This window comes from Phyllopteryx taeniolatus, chromosome 4 (genome assembly GCF_024500385.1).
Source record: "Phyllopteryx taeniolatus isolate TA_2022b chromosome 4, UOR_Ptae_1.2, whole genome shotgun sequence".
NCBI lineage: Eukaryota > Metazoa > Chordata > Actinopteri > Syngnathiformes > Syngnathidae > Phyllopteryx > Phyllopteryx taeniolatus.
This window is the reverse complement of record NC_084505.1, coordinates 33130390-33145869: the sequence shown is the minus strand read 5'-3', so window position 1 is coordinate 33145869 and position 15480 is coordinate 33130390. Positions and strand designations below refer to the sequence as shown.

At 42.4% G+C, this 15480-nt stretch overlaps 2 protein-coding genes and 1 long non-coding RNA gene across 3 annotated transcripts; 2 read left to right on the top strand and 1 right to left on the bottom strand.

Moving 5' to 3' along the window:
• Positions 1 to 13: 13 nt before the first annotated feature.
• On the bottom strand, positions 14 to 8509 carry LOC133477280 (protein GPR108-like). Its single transcript, XM_061771878.1, has 18 exons — positions 8006 to 8509; positions 6582 to 6701; positions 6361 to 6411; positions 5377 to 5468; positions 5231 to 5310; positions 4176 to 4354; positions 4044 to 4106; positions 3863 to 3964; positions 3655 to 3788; positions 3499 to 3574; positions 2980 to 3053; positions 2783 to 2894; positions 2568 to 2704; positions 2107 to 2150; positions 1983 to 2032; positions 1811 to 1894; positions 1605 to 1726; positions 14 to 985 (listed from the first exon to the last, which is right to left on the bottom strand). Exons 1-18 carry the CDS (start codon positions 8099 to 8101, stop codon positions 898 to 900), a joined length of 1704 nt encoding a protein of 567 aa, XP_061627862.1. The 5' UTR covers positions 8102 to 8509; the 3' UTR covers positions 14 to 897.
• Positions 2565 to 3488, top strand: LOC133477282 (uncharacterized). The gene is made up of 3 exons (XR_009788272.1): positions 2565 to 2704; positions 2783 to 2981; positions 3474 to 3488. It is a non-coding gene; the product is annotated as an uncharacterized LOC133477282 (long non-coding RNA).
• Positions 8510 to 9387: 878 nt separating the features above from the next.
• Positions 9388 to 15254, top strand: LOC133477279 (hemicentin-1-like). Its single transcript, XM_061771877.1, has 7 exons — positions 9388 to 9616; positions 11849 to 12041; positions 12125 to 12200; positions 12289 to 12427; positions 13366 to 13695; positions 14588 to 14818; positions 14892 to 15254. The coding sequence occupies exons 1-7, from the start codon at positions 9562 to 9564 to the stop codon at positions 14960 to 14962; spliced, it is 1095 nt and encodes a 364-aa protein (XP_061627861.1). The 5' UTR covers positions 9388 to 9561; the 3' UTR covers positions 14963 to 15254.
• The last annotated feature ends 226 nt before the right edge of the window (positions 15255 to 15480 follow it).

The window sequence follows — 15480 nt, the reverse complement described above, 5'->3', positions numbered from 1 at the left end:
CTGAGAAGAGACATGCCCAGAACACCAGCTTTATTATTAACAGGTCACATACATGGAAAAAAAATAAAACTTCAGTAAAGGCTTATCCATATGTCACCAACAATTGAGTCCTTACACACGTGCACAAAACTGTGAGTGTTTGGTCATGTCCAACAGTCGTCCTGACTTGCGCTCAGACTATTTCAAAGTAACTGAAAGTAAACGCGTTTCTTTTGGAGGGCTCTCTAACTGTGTCTCACATTATTTATGCACTCACTACACACACCTTTCAATACCAATAACTTCAATCAATAATTATCAATAAAATAGGCATCATATCCAGAGTAGTAGGCTAAAAAAACAAAAGCAATGATCTGGTCACATTTCAGAGTGGCACCAAATGGAGACAAAAAAGGCGGTTGGGTCTCTGATCAATAATCTGGGCTCACCTTGACAACATGATACTGACCCCGACCACTAAGCAAATCTACCGTCATATTCAACCTCAAACGTTCGAAATGTAACACGGTGGCTTCGACCAATCAGTGAGCTTTGAATGCTGCGAGTGGCCGGGGAAGAAGGGGGAACCTGAGCATGTGAGGGAGGCTTCTTGTGTTCTCACGACCTGCACACGCACAATGGAGGAAGGCTGATGCACAAGTACCAAGTTAAATAGACACACACATACACACCAGAAAAGAAAAAAACAAAAACGTCTTTGGAGAGAACGAGGTCAGGCTTCTCGTCCGTCCGTCTGTCCACTGACACAAAGTCTGTTTGCATAGCCAGGCAGTGGGAAGGAGCATCCGGAAAATGGGGAGGCTGTGAAGAAGCCTTGGTCCTTGTGTGTGCGTGCCACTCTGTGCCAGCCGGTCATGTGACGCTCCTCCCCAAATTAAGCCCCGCCCCTCCCTCGGCTCACAAGGTGGCCTCCTTCTGCCGCTCGCGTCCGTTAGACGTCTTCTTGACTTTGGAAATGCCCTCCAGGGCGCCCGACTCAGTCACTCTGGACACAGACAATCATTTCAGTGATACAAGTACACTTGCACAATCTAGTGAAATCCAATACAGACCTCCGCCGACGACTTTATACACAGTGCATGGAGAAAGTATTTAAAGCGCTTCACTTTTTTCCCCCCCCACATTTTCTACACACAACACCCCATAATGACAGCATGAAAATGGCCACGCACCTCCCAAAAACGTTATGAACAGAATCGGTGACAAAGGGCAACCCTCACTGGAAACAAATTCGTTTAATGTCGGCAATGCGGAACAGACCGGTTGTCCAGACTCACTGTATATACTGTGTAAAAATTGTACATAGCCCTGTTTAAATGCCAAGTGTTTGTGATGTCAAATGAGACTAAGATAAATCTTTTGAAACCGTTAAAGTAACCTATAAGCTGTACAACTCAAATGTGTACAACTGTACAAGTGTGCACATCCTCTTAACTGGGGAGCAGCTGTGTTCAAAATTTACCAATCACCTTCAAACGGGAGTCAGCACACAACTGCCACCATTTAAAGTGCCTCTGATCAACCCCAAATAAAGTTCAGCTGTTCTAATCGGCTTTACCTCTTGCTGTGGATGTTATTACATTGTACATGTGATGCCAGCTTACATTTCATCCATCTCTTCGTCTTCTTCGTCCTGGGGCAGCTGGAGGTACGGATTGTTGGAGGCGGGCCGGAATTTGTAGCCCGTCAACACGAAGAAGATCAGAGTGGATACCTCCACCAGGAACTGAGGAAGGAGGACGGAGACAAGCGTTAAAAACTTGATTTTTAACCCTTAAAACTTAATTTGACTGTTTTATTCAAAAGGTACCTCGTAGCACCACTGCCACTGGAAGGGCATTGTGACCTTCAGCAGGATGGCGATGATCCTCGTGAAGTAGATGTAACACACGATCTGAAAGAGGAAAAAGACAAATCAGACAACTTTGTGGGGGGCGGGGGGGGGGAACAATGCAATTGAGTCGTGCAAGGGCAAATCCCACCATGACGTAGTAGTGACGGAAGAGCTTGAGCTTCTCCAAATTCATGGCAGCTGGTGATATCAAAATCAAATCCATCAATCAGTTGATCGCAATTCATTTTGACGGACGAGTTTAGGATGCTCACCTTTTCCGTCCGTGCTCGAAGCCTCTTGGAGGTGACGGATGGACCTACAACATACATTTTCTTTTACAATACGGATGGTGGCTGGTTCTCTTTTCATTAGTTTTCTTATTGTTAAAAACACAAAAACATTTTTCAAGAATAAAATACACAACCATGTGAATCCGCTGGTGCCCGAAGCGTGAATATGCGGGTGTCCACAATACAACAGATGTCAGATAAGACTTTTACTGTCCTACTAGGTGACTTTTATTTGGTCAGATACTTGTATTTTCAAAAGCTAGAGTAGACCAAATCTTTCGTAAGGGCTCCGCTCCCAAAAACTGCTGCAAATCGTGAAAAGCTGTAAATAATGGAAACCCCCTCGCCCTCCCCAAAGGAGACAAATGATGAATAAATAAACGCACTGTAACGCCATTTAAAGTGGCGTTGATTCTTTTGAATGCGAGCCGCTGGCAACTGACCAGACGACAGGGAACAGGATGGCGCCGCAGCAGATGAGGTCGACCAGGAAGAGGATCTCCTTCCACAGCGGGTACTCGCTGGAGCCTTCCTCCGTGGACTCGATGATGATGTAGGCCACGTTGGCCAGGCACTGCAGGTGTGAACGCACAAGCAGGTCGGCCACAACAGCCACTACGAATAAGGACTTTAGGGAAAGGACAAGTTTCACCTGCAGGGGAATGACGATCATGAAGATCTTCTTCTCCTTATCAGACAGGATGTACTTGACAAAGGCCCAGCCGGTGCCAATCAGTGCCAGCGTGATGAACAGCAGTGCCCCCTTGAGCCTGGGAGGGTTAGGAGAACGTTGTAATAGGCCAACACGCACTCCGGACAGACATTTGGATAAAAGAGAAGTGACGTCAGGCTCACAGGTGAGTGATGTAATACATGACAGCCCAGCCCTCGATGGGATGCCCCTCGGTGTTGATGAAGTGATAGTTGATCTGAAAGACAACAAGAAAGGCTGCATGAGAAGAACACAACAAGAATTTTCAGGATGGCTCACTTGAAGAAACAGTTTGGTGATATTAGCAGATACGTAAAGATTTACTTAGTTGTTTAATTTCACACTTGATGTGTGGGCAGACACTCAGAAGAATCAACTTTTGTTTTCTATAATGACAATTTGCGGACACCATGGAAAATGGTTTCGCGGGCTGTCAACCACGTAGAAGACAGACAGCGCTCTAACACGTTCGGTGAAAGGCCATGACGCCTGAACAAAGTCATATCCAGGTTAAGGTATAATTTAAACCGAAATTGATGGTTTTCTTGTCCACATATGAATGATTAAAAGTCCACCCACACAAATTCTGAGAAGATTTTAAATTTTCATAATCTTTAATTTTATTTTTTTTAATCAGTGCTTTCGCTGTGTTTTGGACTCACGCTGTGGAACACCAGCGAGGTGGACTTGGTGAAGGCCAGCGCCGTCATCAACCAGTGGATCTTAAACACGCTGTACCTGCAGACGCAACACAACGCCAACATTTGGTGTTCATTCCAGACCATCCCTCAAGAGAGACATGCAGTTACTTGCTGTACCTGTGCTTCATCAGCGTGTACACCCACACCATGGCGGCAGTGAAGAAAACTCCGGCCATGCCGATGTAGAGGCGGGAGAGCGGTATTTCGGCCGCCGACAAGAAGCCTCCGGGATTTTTCTCGGTCACCTCCAGCTGCGAAGGACACGCTGAGGTTAAAGTGAGTGTGTGCATGACAGCTGGGGTGCACAGGATGGCTGTAAACTCACGGTGAAGGAGTACGGCAGGTCGATGCCAGGCACCATGTTCTGACAGTAGTAGAAGTTGAAGTTGTACAGGCCTTCGGCCAGCAGGCCCAGAAGCAGGTGGAACTGTTGAAGAGCAGCAAGGAAGGTCAGGACGAATCCAATGTGGGCGTCACGTGGGGATGTGTAATGAAGGTGCTCTTACGTTGAATGTGTAGGTGTCATTAACCTTATCCAAAGCGAGCGCCAGCTGTTTGGTGGACGCCAACTAAATGCAAACACGCGTTAAGACCATTTTTACGACCACGCCACGGACACACGAGGAGACAAACGTTACCTGGAATTCAGTGAGCGTATTTTCCACCGTCTTCTCTTTCTTCGTCTCATCCACGGGCTCTACATTTGTTTTCGTCTTTGCCTCATCTGCCGTTTTGTCCGACGTCTTAACGTCATCTTTTGCCGGCTCTGCCGGCTTAGCTGGAATCTCAGCGGGAGCCTCCCTGCTTGACCTCTGACCTGAATCACACAAACATCCTATTTGGACCTGCTTGCTCCTAGAAGTACATTTCTGTTTACTTCAAGTCTGAAAATCTGAAAAGCAAAGAAAAAGAAATACTGTAGAACCCCTAAAACGCAAACACCAAAAACTACAGCTCCAACGTCGCACTAAACAGGGGTAGGCCAACCAAGTTTGGCCCACGGGCCACATAAGGCTTGCTCCGTTCTTTAATCCTGCCCACAGAGCATTTACAATATCAAGAGCCATGTAATATTTGTTGTATAAATTCATCAATTCCCCCCTCCCTCTTAAACTGATTAAGTAAAAGGGTTTTTAATTGTTTTTAATCTATTAACTAATTCACCGCTGTGGACGTTTGTATTTGTCCAATGTAATCCAAATGTTTACTGCCACCGTCAAATATATTTGTCAAGTACATTTGTCTACAGGTACGTGTGGAAGAGTGTCTTTCCCAGCTTCTAGTTCGTCTGTGAAATTCAAGTTTTGTTGCATCGCTTTGAATTTGAGATCAAGACAGCTGATAAATAATTTTGCCATCAAAATCCCTCTCAGTCTTGTTTTTGTTGTTTTACAGTTTGAGGTGTCACAAAAGGAAAAACTACTAACTTTCACAAAAAGCTTCTCTTTTCGCAAAAAAAAAAAAAAAAACATTCTGATGATGATTACTAATGAACGGATAAAGCTAAAAACAAACATTTTCTGGTGAAAGAACGGTCTACTCTTTTGTTGAAAAAACAAAAACACTTGTGGCCCTTAAAATTTTCTATTTGAGTACCCTTGCTTTAGACTGCAGCGACGAGTGCATGGATGAGTTTCAAAAAAAAAAAAAAAAAAAAAGGAAGCTAAAATACTTGACCGTGAAGGACACTGACCTCTCTCTTTGATGTGCACACTGGCCTTCGGTCTGCTAGTTAATATGCTGTCTTGATCGCCGAGGACACGGACGTTGACGCTACACAGCGAGAGCATAGACAACATTAGGAATGCGCTCATATTTCCAAAACACACACACACAAACCTGGGGCTGCTGATGTTAATGAGAAAAAGGATGAGCGGTTCATTGTTGGTGGTTTTAGTGAGTGTGAGAGGGCATGTCTCAGTCTCTTCAGCCTGTGAAAAGAACAATAAGTATTACATAAAAAGACACCACAAACAACCGCTATTACACCATATACGCGTAAATGGCTTCCTACAAAGAACGCAGACTTTAGTTCCTCTCAGCTTTCAACAATGTTTCGCAAGATTAAAAAAATAAAAAAAATAAACTGTCTCAAAGCATGATTTTATTTACATTTTACATTTAAATTAGCATAATTCATAAGCTACAGGGGTGTCCCAATCTTTTTGTTTGCACCGAAATCTCCGTCAGTTGATTTTGAGTATATGTCTAACCGAGTGCCGATCGATACCATTAAGAAGAAAAAAATAGCCTGCATTCAAACTGTCGAAAGTGCCTTCCTTTTTCTTTTATTTGAATAAAAATATCCCAACATCAAACTTTTATATGGCTACAAGTGTAGTGCAGCAGCAGTCCAAATAGAGTAAACAAATAAAATCTTACAGCCTATAAACGGTGCAGCACAAAATATGAAAAAAAAAAATAGAAAGAAAAAAAGCACATTTAAACATCCCGTCTTAAATAAACAAACTAAAATCTTTAAAAAAATATCAGAAATTTACATAGGGGCACATACTCCCGTGTGCTTAAGTCAGAAAAGGTGCACAACTTCGCGTTTCCTTGGCTGCGCAGACTCTCCCGTGCACTTAAGTATGCCATGCATGCACCATTGTGCCAACTACGCACACTGGGTGGAGCAACCCTGGAATGTGGGCGGTCACAGTCAAATCTGGACGTGTGTGTCCCATTATGTCTTCTATAAAAACAATTTAAATAAAATAACAAATAAAAAAATAACTTTTTCACCCAATACCAATCAGCTGAAAATTATGTGATCGGCCCCAATTTCTGACCACGTGATTCGATCGGGACTTTAGTACTCACTGTGTAAGACAAGACTCCACTCACACGGGACCTTGAGAGGCTAAACCCGACCTGAAAAGAAAGAAAAAAAGCGAGTGAGACTGTCTAATGAATCGCATGATAAAAACAGAACGCAATCATCCAGCACGTGACTTCTACTCCCCAGCACATGGTAACACGTTGAACAAAACAGCCTGCCATTGCAACTGCTGTTGAAAATAACCCAACATGGAGCTTCTTACTGGGTATCCGCTGTAGTTGACCAGCTGTAGTGGGAGGCGCAGAGAGCGCAGGTTCACATCCAGAGTGCCGTTAGCATAAAAGCCAAAAGTGTTGAGGTGGACGAAAAAGCGAGTTTCATTCTGGCGAGAGAGACAAAAACAAGACCAATCACTAGTGACAAACACACAACTCCATATCAATCAATCTGTGTGGGTGCGTGTGCGCGCTCGAACGAAGTTAGGTGTTTTTGACTAATTACCTATACTGCAAATCATTTCATTGCACTGCTTCACACATTCTGTATAATCAATCATCTTATTTTTGTACTCCAATAATTGCAATTTGTCATGAGGATGATGAGAGACAGCAGACCCAACAATGCAGAGGACCTGAAGGCTGCAATTAAGGCAACCTGGGCTTCCATTACACCTCAGAAGTGCAAACACACAGTTAAGAACACCATACATATTGCTCTTATGTAATATTAAAATTTTTGTCAGATCAATTTTTGTCTTGAAACATTTCACTCTGTTTCATGTGCGTGTAATTTATGTGGCGCCTTGACTTATGAGTGACCAGACTTGGAAGCTCGTCCGAGATATGAGCCATTTGCCAATTTGTTGCTTTGACTTACCAGCACATTTCTGAGATAAGGGGATAAGCGGTACGGAAAAAAGACGGACGGAAGTCCGCTAGCTTCATGCTAATACACAATACAAAACACCATAGATGGACTAACTAGTCGCATCAATCTTGCTGTGTTAAGCAACGGATATTTTAACACAAATGGTGAACCCTCACACATAGACAATATAACAATACTCACATGGATATTTTTGTTTTAGAAAAAATAAAATTACTGCAGTTGAGTCAGTTGTGAAACGCTTCTGCATTTCTGTCTATGTCTGTATTATACTGCCCCCTGGAGGCCAAGGCACACAAACCAAGAGAAGTGCAATGTGGGTCTGAAGCGGAATAATGACATTTCCATTCATTTTAATGGAGAAAGACGACTTGGAAGGAGTGTTTTGAGTTACTAGCGTTGTCATGGAACAAATTTAACTCGTAAGTCAAGTCACACCTGTACATGGGCTTCAAAAAATGTTGATAAAGTTTCTATTTTAATTTGGTCGTACCTGTCGCATAGTAACAATTAAAATGAGATGGTACAATTAACCTGTGTATCCACCTGCTGTCATTCATACAATTATAATAGTAGCTTTGTGCTCAACTCAACTGGGCAAGAATTTACACCAAGTACATTTGTGAGTAAACAGACAAGAAAGTCATTATGCCAAGTATACATTTATAAACATTTTTGTTTGGAAAATGCAAGCGGTACGCCACCAAATGTAACAAAATGTGTCTTTATCTCGCTACCTATCGCCGTGCTAGCTTGCCGAGCTAACACGGTCGTGGCTGCGCCCCGAAAACACTGACTTACCTTCAGGGTGAGTTTGTGTATCCTTGCCCTGGAGCCATCCAGAAAAAAGAGGAGCAGTAATCCGACCACGACGCCAGCTCGGTGCGCCACGGCCATATTCCCGCAGAGAGAAAAGAGAAGCTAGGCTACGAGCCAAAACGATGGACGAAGCGGCTGGCACCGACAGCCGTCCAGTCGCAAGCGGCAACGAAGCGCTTGGCTAGCCGTCGAAATTTAAAGTTAGAATCGCGTCGCGCTGTCAAGCTACCACCGTTAGGCTCATTCGGTGCGATTTCATGGCGTCGAACAAAGCAACGACAGCGGACGGCTCGTAGCAATTAGCTCATCTCGCTTCCTGGTGTTCGACTCGACTCGCCAAACATTCAACAAGGGACGGGTGATGACATCATCAGTCCGCGTCACGCTTGTGACACGACGTCGCGACAAAACAACAAATGTGCTGTCACAAATATATATTTAACAAATCATTGTTTTTTCCGAACGGGTGTGTTTTTTTCCTCATTAAATGTGTGGAATTCAAACAAGTCGGGTCAGTTTTTGTCACGTGACTCGCGGTGTTGACAGACAGCTTCCGGTTCCACGTCCCCCTGGTTGCGATGGATAATGACGTCACTGACGCGCCTGACACGTGGAACCTCCCCTATCACGAGTTAATCACGTTTATCAGTCATCAATAGAAAGTATGACACACAAATGTAATATTAAAAAAAAAAAAAAAGAACTTGAATGTTATATGTGGTACGGCACGGTGAACTAGTGTTTGACACATCTGCCTCAGTGGTGGGAGGCGCAGAGCGCGTCGGTTCACATCCAGAGTGAGACTTTTATTTGTTCAATCATAAAACATTTGTTCCTACTCAAATCACAAATCATCTTTCCCCAATGAAATGAATGGAAATAATTTGTTACAGCCCCCCCCCCCCATTTTTTTTAAATGAGGAAAAGTAGCACTCCATAATATTATACTTCATGTAAACATTTTTGTCACACTCCGAATCAGTTGAATTGCCATTGTGCTGCTGGTGGCAGTATAAGACACACAGACGAATATACACTACATGGTCTGTACAGTACAGACGTCTCATCCCAGCTCCTTGCAGAGGATAAAGAACATATAAGGCAGAATTAGATTGTATGTCTTTACAAAGATATCAATGCTCTGTTTTGATTGACACTGCCTTGTGAGGATAAGCGGTACAGAAAATGGATGGATTGATGGAATTTTCACACACACACAACTCTGGCGCGCCATGCCTTCTTGCCCAGTGTGCTGCTGCACTCCACACCATTATTCTTGACCCTCCCTTCCTTCCTCCCCCGATATACCAACAGAGAACGCCCATGGTGCCTTTGAGAGGCCAAAGCAAAGGAATTGCCTGATCATCAGCTTCGAAAAAACACACACACGCAGTCCCATAAAAGCCTGAGGTCTCTCCAAAGTCTCACAGTGAGGTGTTACCGCCTGCCCGAGTTACCGTACTTACATTGTCCACTTAGATACTGTATTTCAGCTGCTGATTGAGAGACGTCACCGGAGATACAGAAGCACGTGAAGGATGTGTGCGTCAAGGTGGATCAAGGTCACGTGGCTGCTTCACCTGTTTTGCTCAGGTAAGTAACATCAGCAGCAGTTGGCTGGGACTCTGGGACGACTCCCATGAATCTAATCGGAGATGCGAGGAGAGCAAAACTATAGAGAATGTATTTTTGTGGGGATGTAAAAGTACACTCTATAATAGTAACCAGGGCAAACCACTGCATACAAAAGCATTTACTATAGTGTGCAATTTGGTTAATCACAAAGTGATTAGTAATTTCCTTAATCGATTTGTTAGGATTTTGCAAAACCTACAATCAAAAATAATTATTGTAGGACATTACTAGACTTATTTTGTTGTACATTATTAATATGTCAATTCAAAAAAATGTATCAAAATATAAAAAAAATGATACAGCACTACAATATACAACATTACAGGTCAAAATCCTTGTAAAATGTTTACAATGTGATTTCAAAATAATTATAACTTATTATAAGGAGTTACAAGATGTGTTGTACTTAAGTGATTTTTCAATAAATATGTAAATATATTTTCAAATAATGATACAACAGTATAATATACATTATTTTACAGGGCAAGATCCTTATAAATTGGTCAAAATGTAATTTTTAAATAATTATAAATTATTGTCTGACATTATGAACCAGGAATACTTTACAGTGCAAAATTCTTAATATTTTAATTATTAAATAAAACAAATACTGTAGGAATTGTTTTAATTGTTTACTAATTATCAATTTATTTTAATTAGTAATCATAATAATAATAAAGTTATTTATTTATATTATAATACATCATTATTATTATTATAACAACAACTTCAAATTATTTGACACCGACCCAAGAACGCTGAGCAATAGATAGCAATTCGTACATTATATTTAATTGTAATTTTATCTAATTAACATCATCAGCTTTCTTCACTGATGGGCTCGAGGAAATCAGATTTCAGATTTCATTTTGAGTCCAGGTAGATAAAATACAGTTCCTTGGCCAAGGTGTTAATCCAAAAATAGGACTGTTCCCCAAAATGATCACTAAAATAAATTGAAACTGGCCTGGAAAAAAATGATGGTAGCCTTAATTTTAGTGGAGTGGGCCAGAATATCTGTCGAGACATTCTAAAAGTCTCATTGACAGTTACAGAAATCATTTGATTGCAGTTATTCCCTCAAAAGGTTGTGCAAGAAAATATCAAGTCAGGGGGTGATCATTGTGGGGTTTCTTTCATTACCTGAGTGGTACCAACAATTTTGTCCTTGTCAATTTTTGTTTTTTTTCAGCACAGCAGTGCCTGGAAAACTATTGAGTTGATATTTTTAAAGTCAGAAAAAAAGAAAAAACTTGAGGCGCACACAAACTCACATGAGCATGAGGAGGGAGGAGAAGGCGCAAGGGGTCCAGTGGAACAATGGTGGTTAGAAAAGAGGAGCCAGTTCTTTGGATTTGGGCAGGGTGTCCTTCCTTCCTCAGAGGAACACATTGGGTGTATTCAGCCTGCAATAAAACAATGGTACACAATAGATCATCTAAAAAGAGTCTGATTTCACAAGATGGCAAAATTCAATTGACCTTTGTCTGCCTTACATAACAATGACTCATGTTGAATTCCATTAGCAAATGAATGACACACAGCTAGGGCTGTCACTATCAAATCTTTTTAGAACCGATCGATTATTGCTTGAATAATTGAATAATCATCTCCCCCTAACACTATCATTTTTAAAATTTTCAATTATAAGGGATAAACTTCCATCCTTAAAGTACATATGTTGGTACTGAGTGTACGGTATAAATTTGGTGTACAGAATTTGAGACGGCAAAATGCTAAATGGTTAGCAATAGCAATTAGCATTAGCAAGCTATTGATTTCTATTTTAGATCAAAAAACAATAACTACCATTTACCTCACTCATACGCATCGTGTTATATGTACATTACACATATAACAGTGTCTTAAAAATCACTTACAGGCGCTCCCTTTGTCATTTTTGGCAAAGTTAATCATTGGCACTGAAATAAATGTCAGTGTGAAACATTGGCTCCGGCAGCGCAAACACGGTTCTGGGCGAAACCTTTTTTTTTGGGTCCGGGCGAAGCTTCAAGACAGAATTTTTGTGTCGACCTATTTTAGAAGTCAACTTAGCCAAATTCTTAAAATCTTTTCCCAGATCCCTAAAAACAGGGTTTAATTTCACTGCATTTGAAATTAGTAAAGTGCTTTCAAATCAATTTTTTGTTGTTGTTGTCATTTCTTGATTCATTTTCCTCCTTCTGACAGCTACCTCATCTCTTCTTTCCATGCACACACCCGCTCCTCGCCTCCGCTCCCAAATATCTCCTCCTTTGCCCACAATGCTGCCGTCTGGGCCGTCTCCATCGCTCAGCATTCCTTCCGTCGGCGGAGACCGGGTGGATTCGGCGGAACGAGCCCCCTGCCCGCTCACCCTGTCCCCCTCCAGCCTGGTGGTCAGGTAGGGCGCGGCTCCCAATTCTGCCCGATATAACCAGCGGCACAAACCGTGTAAATGTCGCATTAATCTCCAGTATCATTTAGGTTTGGCGATCCAGTCAAAGTCAATTGCTCTGTGCTGATGAAGGGCTTTTCTCTGCTGGGATGGGTGGTCACACTGGTGAGACCCATCAGGACTCCATAGTACACAATTTGTACTGCCCTTGGTAGTTGAACAGTTTTACGGATGTGACTAACGGTATTTCCAGGTGGCTCCCGAGCCCACCGTGGATAGCTTTCTGATGTGGAGAGTGGCAAACATGACAGAGTGGAGCATTTCCCCCATGTGCTATGCAGTGTCCGACCTGGAAGGACCCTGTCATCGTCATCTTCCCGTCCTTGTTTACAGTAAGTTCCAATCAAATCCATTTATAGTTACAGTACAAACATTACACAAAATGGACCAACCAATTTCCGTGCAACTTTAGTTTATATTTAAAGCATTGTTTCGCTATTATACTATATTTGTATTGGAACTTGAACATCAAATTTCATGACAATGTGCATACCAACCATTTTGTTTGTACCAAATTTTTACCCCAATTCACACAGGTTATAAGCGGGGTAGACACGAGTTTTAACATCTGAACCGATTTGCTGAATCTGACATACGACAGAGAAAAAAAATAGGTAAAAAATATGCTTACTACTCTTACAGTGTGCAGTGTATGCAAGATGAACAACATAGCGCCTAGATGATATTGCCACCTGTAATCGTAGTACTAACCCTTGACCTGTGAGAGGCAGCATGGTGCCAAAAGGTATCCAAAATGCTGGAAGAAGTGTAGTAGAGAAAAGGCTAGGCTAGCTGTTAGCTTATTTGCAGTTGCAAACTCTTCTTTACATTATATCTCAACACAACCCGTTGCTCCGATAAGTATAAGCTTCAAATTGCTTCCTCATAGGCCATCATTCCTTTTCACGTTAAAATCATGGAACCCACGGCTCGGCAAAACTCTGTGTTGACCCCAGAATTGAGGGTCAAGGGCGCAATATTGAACACGTTAACATTTACAATTGTGGACCTGTTATTTGAGCAAATCAGTCACAAAAATTCACTGTTAAACCCCACACCACAGAATAACCACTCAAGATAATCTTTTAGAGGCAAATGATAATCGTAACTAGGGAAACATGCTCCGTGATCTCCAACCCTACGACAAATGATAGTAAAATTCAGGCACGGACAGGAGGTCGGTAAATGTGTACAATGAGACCGTGGGGGGAGGTCTGCGGTGTAAATGTTACAGGCTGGCTCTTCCATCCTTTGCTCCTGGTTTGTGCAGAGCCTCCAGACCGCGTGTCCCTCACCTTCGCGAACCACACTGGCCCATTGTTGGAGCACAGTCAGTACACTCTGCACTGCACCGTCCACAACGTCGCCCCTGCTGGGCATCTCCACGTCACCTTCTACAGAAGCCAAACCCCACTGGCTCGACGACATTCAAACGTGACCGAGAAGACACCGGTGACTGAGGTCTTCACGCTAGACATCACGGCCAGAAGAGAAGACGACGGCGCCAACTACCGGTGTGAGGCCGAACTGCAACTGCACACAACCGGCAGACAGAAGCCTGTAGCGGTCGCATCTGAAAAAGTCACTACCGCAGTCCTGTGTAAGTGAAAGACAAAATATATCTATGCCTCAGTGCTGAGTGTGGGTGAGAGCCAAGAGTACACCCTGGAATCATCCCCACTTGCCAATCACAGGGCACATATAAACAACTGTTCACACCTATGGGCAATTAAGAGCATTCAATTAGTACTGGAATGGTTGATGAAGCCTAAGTGGTCGGAGAAAACCCACACAAGTCCAAAAAGATGTTCCAACAGAGATTGAAACCCAAAAAAAATACATGCTAATGTAACCACCACTTCACCTTGCTTCCCAGTGCGACAGTGCCCACAGTGTTATCCAAAATTCTAATATTACAGAACATTCCTCCAAGCATGTTTTCTTTTTCTTCTTTTTTTTTTTTACATGTAAATAAAATGGCAAAACAATCCAATTCCAATAAATCCAGGTATAATCCATACAATAAAGCAAATGTTTAATCCAAGACAGAATACCACACGATATAGATATTTACAAAAAGTGCAAACTAACATTTTGGGACCATTATGTTGGGGTACCAACTGCAGATTTTTATATGGGAAGAAAAAAATATCAGAAAGTTACTGGTAAAAGTTTTTTTTTTTTTTTTAAATAAATCAAGATGGTCCAGCAAGAAACTTTTTTTTTTTTTTTTTATAAATCTGCCAAACTGCTGCTTGTGACACGAGTTGAGTCACCTACTACAATAAAACACTCCATATCTGAAGTTTGCGATCGAAAGTCAAAGAAAAAAATAAATAAATAAATTCAGCAGTAAGTCAGGTCACTCATATCTCAAGGCACCACTCTACATCCATTTCAAGAATGAATGACTTTATATTAAATATGAAAGTAAATTTGTACCTGCAGCGCACCATTTTGTAGAATTATTTACAAGGCCTCTCCTTCTTCAGTTGGGCCGCAACTGCTTTGTCCTGCAAAGCTGCAGGTCAAGATTGGAGAAAGCCTGCGCTGCGAGGTCCGAGGGAACCCAGAACCATCAGTTATCTGGCTCAAAGATGGCCGCCTGGTGATCCCGCCCACGCACTCGACAAGAGCGCACGCGGGAAAATACACAGTGTTGGCCACGGGACTTTTTGGACAGAGAAACGTGACAATGGAGGTAGAGGTTGTGACGAGCAGAGGTATATTTTGCTTTTGGTACTTGACATTTGAGCGTCACAAGTGTTTTAATTTGTCCATGTCTTCTCTTGACAGGCACCACAAGCAAGTGTCAAAGACACTTCCTGTTGGCAGTCCTGCTGGCACCGGCACTGAACTTGCTGTAAAGCTTTAAAATAACCCAATGGGGTTTGTGATTCAAGTCTCACTGCTGTCAGGACAAACGTCTCCTGCTGGTTGGAACATTTGTCAGGGAGTTTTGGTTTCATGTTTGAACTCATGTTCACATTGTCTTTTTTTTTTTTGTCATTATAGCCCATTACAATGAATGCTTTCTCACTTTCGCTTAAGACAGCTGCTGTCCAGGTACTTCTACAACCACAGAATGTTCACTAGTTAAGTACTACGACACCTACCAAAAAAAAAAAGTCAGACTGTCAATAAATGTTTTGTCCCATAGTTTAAACTTCTTTTATAACGACACTACAAGGAAGTTTACTGGCAGTGAGGGGACTTGGGGTCGTCGCACAGCTTTCCACACAGTGGCAAGAGGCACTAGCCACTAGCTAGTTTGCAAGCTAACAGGTTTGGACCTGATAATAGCCGACCACTGATGTGAACCAAGGTGCTCAAGTTCTTGTATAGTGGAGGAGGGGGGGACTCATGCCTGATCCCCAACTGTGTC